At 31.6% G+C, this 8,145-nt stretch overlaps 2 protein-coding genes across 2 annotated transcripts; one reads left to right on the top strand and one right to left on the bottom strand.

The window, feature by feature from the left end:
* Nucleotides 1–251: 251 nt before the first annotated feature.
* On the bottom strand, nucleotides 252–2,274 carry LOC108916360 (synaptophysin-like). Its single transcript, XM_018722596.1, has 4 exons — nucleotides 2,083–2,274; nucleotides 1,699–1,995; nucleotides 1,478–1,645; nucleotides 252–1,251 (listed from the first exon to the last, which is right to left on the bottom strand). The coding sequence occupies exons 1-4, from the start codon at nucleotides 2,140–2,142 to the stop codon at nucleotides 1,144–1,146; spliced, it is 633 nt and encodes a 210-aa protein (XP_018578112.1). The 5' UTR covers nucleotides 2,143–2,274; the 3' UTR covers nucleotides 252–1,143.
* Nucleotides 2,275–4,515: 2,241 nt separating this feature from the next.
* Nucleotides 4,516–6,333, top strand: LOC108916225 (dnaJ protein homolog 1). The gene is made up of 2 exons (XM_018722440.1): nucleotides 4,516–5,486; nucleotides 5,725–6,333. Exons 1-2 carry the CDS (start codon nucleotides 4,662–4,664, stop codon nucleotides 5,956–5,958), a joined length of 1,059 nt encoding a protein of 352 aa, XP_018577956.1. The 5' UTR covers nucleotides 4,516–4,661; the 3' UTR covers nucleotides 5,959–6,333.
* The last annotated feature ends 1,812 nt before the right edge of the window (nucleotides 6,334–8,145 follow it).

Raw genomic sequence — 8,145 nt, 5'->3', positions numbered from 1 at the left:
CTTAAACCTAAAAAAGTGATACCAAGATGCCGGTTAATAAATTTTTCAAATGAAAAAAATAATTTTGCATTTTATTATTATATTAAAAAATACATAACTGAAAAAAATATATAATAAAGCATATATGTATAATAATTAAATTATACTTAGCTATGTGAACTTTTTTAAATGACTGGTACAGTAACTGCATTAACAAAAAAAAATTCAGTGAAAAAAGAAGTTAAACGACATATAAAATTAAGTATAATTAATGGATGGAATAAAGTTATATTCAATATTCTTACAGTTCTTTACATAAGTGAGAACAATATTGAGAAAAATATATATACATCAAACCAGAGAAAAGTAGCCCAAAACTCAAAGGAACTGTTTCGATTGATTGATGTTTTAAGACAATATAAAAATCAAAGTTTTAAGACATTTGAGTATTCCAAACACTTGCATAAATATCTTCAACGGTATCAATATGTTAAACTGGTATAAAAATAAAATACATATTTCTTTTACAAACTTCATATACTTAAAATGGTTTGCTATTTATTTTTATTTACGAAGGAAAATATCCAATGGCAACTAAATTCTCACTGACTATGAATAAAATAATAACATTTTGAACATATGTTACATACTGACCACTGGTCAAATTATCAATGTAATACTAGTGCTTATGTTGAGTTTTGTGCAAACTATGACACATATATATTTAAAAAAATATACAAATATGTTGAACACAATATATACCAATAAACATAAAATTAAAGGATCATTGGCAGATATAGGTAGAAGTCATTTAGGGTTGGTTTATAAAAAGGAATTTAAACTGGATTTAACTAAATTGAATCAAATGTATTTAACTGAATCAGTTAAATTGTAATTAAAAAAACACCCCTTAAATCAATATTGATATACCTAAATAGAAACTTACTGGAGAATTTACCAATTTAATATTAGCATTTGAATGGATGAAAAATTCTATGAAATGGAAGAATGATTAAAAATTATATATTTATCAAGGTCCCCAAAGATAGCTACCTATTTCTATCAAGGTTCATCAATTTTAAGTTTTCATGTATGTAACCCAAAACTGTGCAGAACTGACTAGTTTTATTCAGAAATAATATATATCAAACATAGGATTTCATTTTAAGCACCTTCAGATGGATTAGGCTGTCTTCCTTGAAACCATGCCGTTTCCTTATAAAGAAACCATAAATCTGCTGCCCACAAGAAAAAGTTCAAAAAGCCAAAGATCTAAAAGTAAAATATGTCAATACAAACAAACATAAACTTTTATCATTACTTTTATAAAAAATACTCGACATATTCTGACAATTTGGGATTATCAATTTTTCTTTTTTTTTTTTTGAAACCATTTTAAATCATATCTTGAATTAGTACATTAGTGCATTACAGTGCACATTAGTACACTACAATTTTTCATTTACCAAATGTGTGTATGTATATACAAATTTCCTACCACAGATATGTTCAGGGTTGAAAAATTAGATGTTGATGTGGTACAATTGGAACAGGATTCTGATATTTTTGGATTTGTAGTAACAGTTTTTAAACCCGTCAAGCCATTCGCCCAAGCTGCACTACTCGATAACCACAGAACTCCAAAGACTACAGTAAATAAGAAATCCTAAAAATAATTAATTAGAACAACTACTCAATATTTGAAATATCATTTCTTACATAAAGGGGAATTTTATTGTTGGTTCTATAGAGTTCATCAAACTTCATGTATACAAAAATTATGGCAATAGAATAAAGCATTGCCAATACGCCTGTAGCAACAAAAAATTTTGCATCAGAGGAGAAATCTCCAGTTGTAAAAATTTGGCAAATGCTACCGCTTACATTGAATGGCCTAGTAAACACAAACTGAAATGGATAACTGTATTCATCCGATGCCGATTGGTTATCTGGACATGAATATTTTATATAACCTGAATATCCTGTAATGGTGGCAAATGCACAAATAGAGAAAACCTGAAACATAATAAATTTTTTTAAGGGCAAACAAAATAATCAGGGCTTAATAATGTCACCCATAAATTTAAAATAGGTAAAACTCACAAAATGTAAAATTCTCATCACCCCACGGGGCTCTTGAAATACCGATATATTTAAATCCATTTTTTCTCGGCAATATACTTATGTGTTAAATTAAAATAAAAATTGAAAGTAAAAAACCACTCCTATTATTATTATCTTTAATTAGCTCACTGACACTGTCATAATCATAATTAAACCACTTTCAACTAGTAAAATCAATTTAGCTTTCTATGGTTCAGCCAGGAATTAGCTTAAATCAAGATACCAACATACACACAACAAATAAAAAATGGGTTAGGCTGCGTTTACATCGAGTCTTAGAATCTTATAAGATTGTCAGACTAAAGCTCTAGAGCGGGCAGGTTTGAATGAAGCACTTGTTTATAATATCATATTTTAACAAACGCGCAAAAGTAATGTGGCGCTTTTAAACATTTCTCTCCGTGTAGACGACGCAGTTTTTTTATTCGCCGAATGTTGTTTACTCGCCGACGTCTATAGACTAACTCCAAAAAAATAATACTATTGCTGTTGAAAAAACAGTAAAATAAGTTGAATTTAGAGAGATCTGCTACTATAAAGATTACCAAATTGTTAATTTTTTATTTAGATTTAATAAAAAAGTCCAAGAATTAAAAAGGACGTATTTGGGTATCGGAGATCTTAAGAGAAGAGAAATCAACAGAATGTCTCAAGGAGCAACTGACGAATTACCTACTGAAAACAATGAGGATTTATGACGATGAAAGCAGTTAACTTTGAGGTACTTTGCGACTGGGGGCAATCTAAAATCAATGGCTAACTTATTCAGAGTGAGCATTACGTTGATTCAAACCTGCCCCTCTAGAGTTTAGGCCGGTGTCCCATGCAGCCGAATTCCGATGTACGATATCCGAAAATATTTTAATTCATACGTACGATAATATTATAATTCACATGCATCCGAAATTAATCTCACAGAAATCAAGTATATAACCATGGAATTTATTACAAGATGAAGGTGAAACATTTTCAAATGACAACCATAGGTATATATCATAGAAAATATACGTAGTATTATATTTTTTACATTCGACATTATAATATAACATTTATTTGACTGTAAATATATCATACAACAATCATAGCATGTTAAGAAATTAAAAAGTGAGGTTAAAAAACATACGATTTCGTATAAAAGTTAAAATTATTTCTACTTTTTCCGACGTCGTATGAATTTAAAAAATTTCGGATGAAAATGAGCGGTAAAAATTTGAATGTATATTAACCAATAGAAACACTTTCGGACCTTCGTATCGTCGGAATTCGGATGCATGGGACACCAGCCTTAGTCTGACAATTTTAAGATTGTGAGACTCCATGTAAACGCAGCCTTAGGACATTGACATATGAAATCGATTGTTCGTCAAGGGGAACCGGGAAATTTAAAATAATTTGTATTTACATTATTTTCTATTCGACAAAATATTCAGTTGCGTACGTGAAACCAATATTTCATTCTACAGTATTTGGGCAGCCTTCCAATAATTAGAATAGGTAGGCATTTTTTGACAAGTTCACTCGTGGGATAAACAATATGAATTTCTAATAAGTTTTGTCTTTATTTGGTCATAGCTCATCTGAGTTGTTTAATTTTGTTATAGATGCAATTTTATTATGCTAGACTATTAGGAACTAATAAATTATAGATATATTTATTTTAAACGAAATGTTAATTTTTAGTCTAACCGGACTTTTTTAAGTTTATTTAGAAAATAATTACATATACATATATTTAATTAACTGCACTTGTCAAGGCATAAAAAGGTCTTTGGCAGACTTCCCAACAGAGTGCAAAAATATTTTATTAACAATTAATAATATTGTAAAACTTTCCTGCGACATTTATTTTTTAAATGGAATTTGAATCCATTTATTTAACGTAAAACACTACCCTTTACTTATGGAAACACAATTAACGATGCAATTAATACACATATCTATTTAAGTTCCATAGATGGAAATGAATATTATTGTTTTAATGTAGGAACCTGGGTACATCAATATGATAGACTTATTAAAAAATAAATATCACATTGGACCAACATTGGCTAAATATTTTTAACATGTAGTGAAATAGTCGTTCTGCCCACGCATTCTAGAAAGATATTTAAAATTGCCGCCGTGTATGAAAATGTAGTTTGTAGGCAACAGTCCAGTGCAGTAGATTCGTGTTTTCTTTGAAATATGTTTTCTCTTTAGATACAACTTTATATTAGAACGTAGTAACTTAGATAAATAAAAAAACTAGAAACACACCAATGAAATCTAAATTTCTAGAATATTTAACTAGCATTAATCCATTATCTATTAAGATAAAATAGGCCAACAATACGTTACGCCGTTGAGGTTCCAGTACATTCCAGAAAAGTCGTGAGTGTTCTCGACTATAACCTTTAAATATATAAGGCGAGACGATTCCTGCGCAACGGAGTGAGAATTTTGCTACGAAATCGAACAGACGTGTTTGAGTGTTTTGCGTAATATTCCTTTTTTGACTTTTATTGTAATTAACATCTGTGTTCGTAACTGTTAAAAAGTTAAGTGAGTGTGTGTAAAAGATGGGAAAAGATTACTACAGTATTTTGGGAGTAGCAAAAGGTGCCAGCGATGACGATATAAAAAAGGCTTATAGAAAGTTAGCTTTAAAATATCACCCAGATAAGAACAAATCTCCAGGCGCAGAGGAAAGATTCAAAGAAGTCGCAGAAGCTTATGAAGTGCTTTCGGACAAAAAGAAACGTGATATCTATGATAAGTATGGCGAGGAAGGTCTAAAAGGAGGTGTCCCTGGAGGAACAGGAAATGGAAACACTGGAAACTTCAGTTACACATACCATGGAGATCCAAGAGCCACTTTTGCTCAGTTCTTTGGAAATTCCAGTCCATTCTCGGCATTCTTTGATTTTGGCAACAACCGAATGTTTGGATTACATGACGATGATATGGATGTTGATGATCCGTTTGCTTCTCTTGGAGTTGGAGGACCACAAAGAACTACAGGACCTGGAGGAGCCTTCCGTAGCCATTCATTTAATTTTCATGGTAGTCCCAATAGAAACAAAGACAAAATACAAGATCCCCCAATTGAACATGATCTCTATGTGTCTCTTGAAGACATAACCAAAGGATGTCAAAAGAAAATGAAAATTAGTAGAAAGGTTTTACAACCTGATGGAACAACCAAAAAAGAAGATAAAGTCCTAACGATAAATGTAAAACCAGGATGGAAGGCTGGCACCAAAATTACATTCCAACGGGAAGGTGACCAAGGAAGGAACAAAATTCCTGCAGATATAGTTTTTATTATCAGAGACAAGCCTCATCCTCTATTTAAACGGGAAGGCAGTGATATCAGATATACAGCAAAAATTTCATTGAAACAGGTAAGCGGAATATTCAAATTTTTTTAAATAAAATTTTATAATAAATGTGTCCATTTTAATTAAATATAGGTTTTCAGTAATATCTATAATTAGATACTATTACTTGACCTACTGTGACGTCTGTAAACTTAAAATAACATCGAGTTATTTATAGCAAAATAATTTTAAAAAGTAGAAATTCACATTTTGAGATTACATATTTTTTATATACTAATGTTATTATATTTTCTTATTCCAGGCTCTTTGTGGATGCACCATTGAAGTACCTACAATGTCTGGAAAGAAGATACCTCTATACTACACGCAAGAAATTATAAAACCAAATACTGTTAGACGCATACAAGGCTATGGCTTGCCTCTTCCAAAGGAACCTTCTCGACGTGGAGACCTTATAGTTAATTTTGACATTCAGTTCCCTGATCATTTATCGCAGTCGGCAAAGGATATTCTGTATGATACCTTACCAAATTAACCCACTTTAAACAACGGAAGTATGTCTTTAAGTGTGAATTGTACGTTTTAGTACAGACGTGTGACTGGTTATATTAATTTTGTATCTAAGATAATGCTACGTAACTTAATGTAAATAATAAAGTTAGCTTGTTATGGAATTCTGTGCAGAAGAAACTAGTATATTTAAGTTCTCTTGTTATTATCATTATTAGTAATACTACAATATAGGCAAAATTGGCCAGTTGACTATATTGCAGGATTACAGATTGCCTGAATTTATAATTTTATTTGTAAATAAACAGTACGTTGTTTCACAGATTTGTAAAGAATGTTTTTGTAAATTTTTTTTAGTATTAAATTGTAAATGTTAATAAATTATTTTTTTAATTATTTATTTCTTAAATTTTCTAGTACCACCTTAATAATGTTTTATAAAAAAGGCTATAAATCCGTAGGCTATCATTTTTTAATTATAGATTGAACTAAGGAATTTGGTGTCGACAATGTTTTTGTTGATCCAAAACTGAAAGCAGCTGATAAATTATATAAATTTGTACTCGAAAATAGAAATATAGATATATGAATAATTTAAACGCTTTCATTGACTTGTTACCATTACCGTTTCACATGACCATATAAAGTATGCTTTTGACAGTCCTTGAAGGTCGAAAATTATTGGGCTATGCCTGGGATTTGTTCCACTAATAAATTTAACATTGGAACAACTGTTTTTGTTTTCAAAAATAAAGTTTTACATCTAATTCAGATCGATTCAAATCGTAATAGGTACCTTTTGTTATATACTACACAGTTTCCAAATGTGTAATAAAGCTATTATTATTTGTACATATATGTATCTCCATAATATGTGGTATGTCCATATGGTTATATATTGATTTGTAATCTACTATCTACTTAAGCCAGATAAAGTGACGTCATCAAATTAGCAGACGTGTCTATTTATCTAAACCAACGTCAAGGTCAAAACCGATTCGACAGTCAATACAATAAATTATAATTAGATATCTTTATATCTCTAGGAATAAGTAGCAGCGCACACGCGGCGGCAATAGTATCTAGAGAGTAAAGAAGACCAATCCACTGCTTCGAGGCGCGTAATTACGAAAATAAATCGATAGGTAGGTCTGGTTAGATTTTTCTGAATGTAAAATATACGAAAAAGACTAAGACATAATAGTAAAAATGGTTCCATTAAAATTATCTAGCCTACGCCACATAAGAAATGCGCATGCGGGAAGCTTCCAAAGCAGAGTAAATTTGGAATTTGGCTGCCTTTCGCACATACCTAAAGACCTAGAGACAATACCTACCCTTCCTTTAGGTATGTGGCCTTTCGACATTGTTTCTGTGATCTGTGCTTTCGACTTCAGCGTCCACGTGAACATCTATACTATATTAATGAAAATGCTTGTATGGGTTCTATGGTTCCTTTACTTCCTATTTACCCAAAAATTTGGCCGCCCGACTAATTTATAAGGGGACACCAACTATAAAATCGCGTCTACGCAATTTTATTCGCCGATAAAACAGATTTCAATCGGTCCCAAGTTGAAGATAAACCCTTTATGAATGAAAAAATGTAAGCATTTTCAACTCGCTGGCAATAATCGACTCTTAACTGTCTGTGGTAACGTGGGAAGAAACTTTCGGTCAGCGGCGTACTTTTAAGAGAGGTAAAAAAATGTACTAAATTATAACAAAAAAATCAGTGGCGTAGCGTGGGCTTTGCCACTAAGTCTTCACGTAATGAAAATAAGGAGTGCTATTCTTTTGTTTAATTGAATAACTACTCCTTCGCTTTCGCTTGTTGGTCCGTTCGAGAAAACTTGGTGTCGCTCGCTAGCACTCTACTCTACTTTACCCGCGATTTGGAGTTTGAAATAGGATTTTTTGATTTAAAAAAATCGTGGTGCTTGCCGCCGCCTCTTTTCGTATGCCGTCCGGGGCTATGGCTCCCTCTGCCCCCTCACACTACGCCACTGCTAAAACTGCAGAAAAAAAAATTATTTTCTTCTCAGAGACCGCAGGTACACCTAGTTTTACCAATTGTTGACTATGTAGACTAGATAAAGGTACCGTGACAAAATTGTAACGATTTTTCATAAAAACAAATCTATCATCACACAATAAACTTCTTGCAAAATACAAAATCGGGCAACAGCTGTATTCCATAGTATCTAATTTG

The sequence above is a fragment of the Anoplophora glabripennis genome, unplaced genomic scaffold (assembly GCF_000390285.2).
Source record: "Anoplophora glabripennis isolate ALB-LARVAE unplaced genomic scaffold, Agla_2.0 scaffold2, whole genome shotgun sequence".
In the NCBI taxonomy this organism is placed as follows: Eukaryota; Metazoa; Arthropoda; class Insecta; order Coleoptera; family Cerambycidae; genus Anoplophora; species Anoplophora glabripennis.
This window is presented reverse-complemented; position numbering and strand designations above follow the sequence as displayed.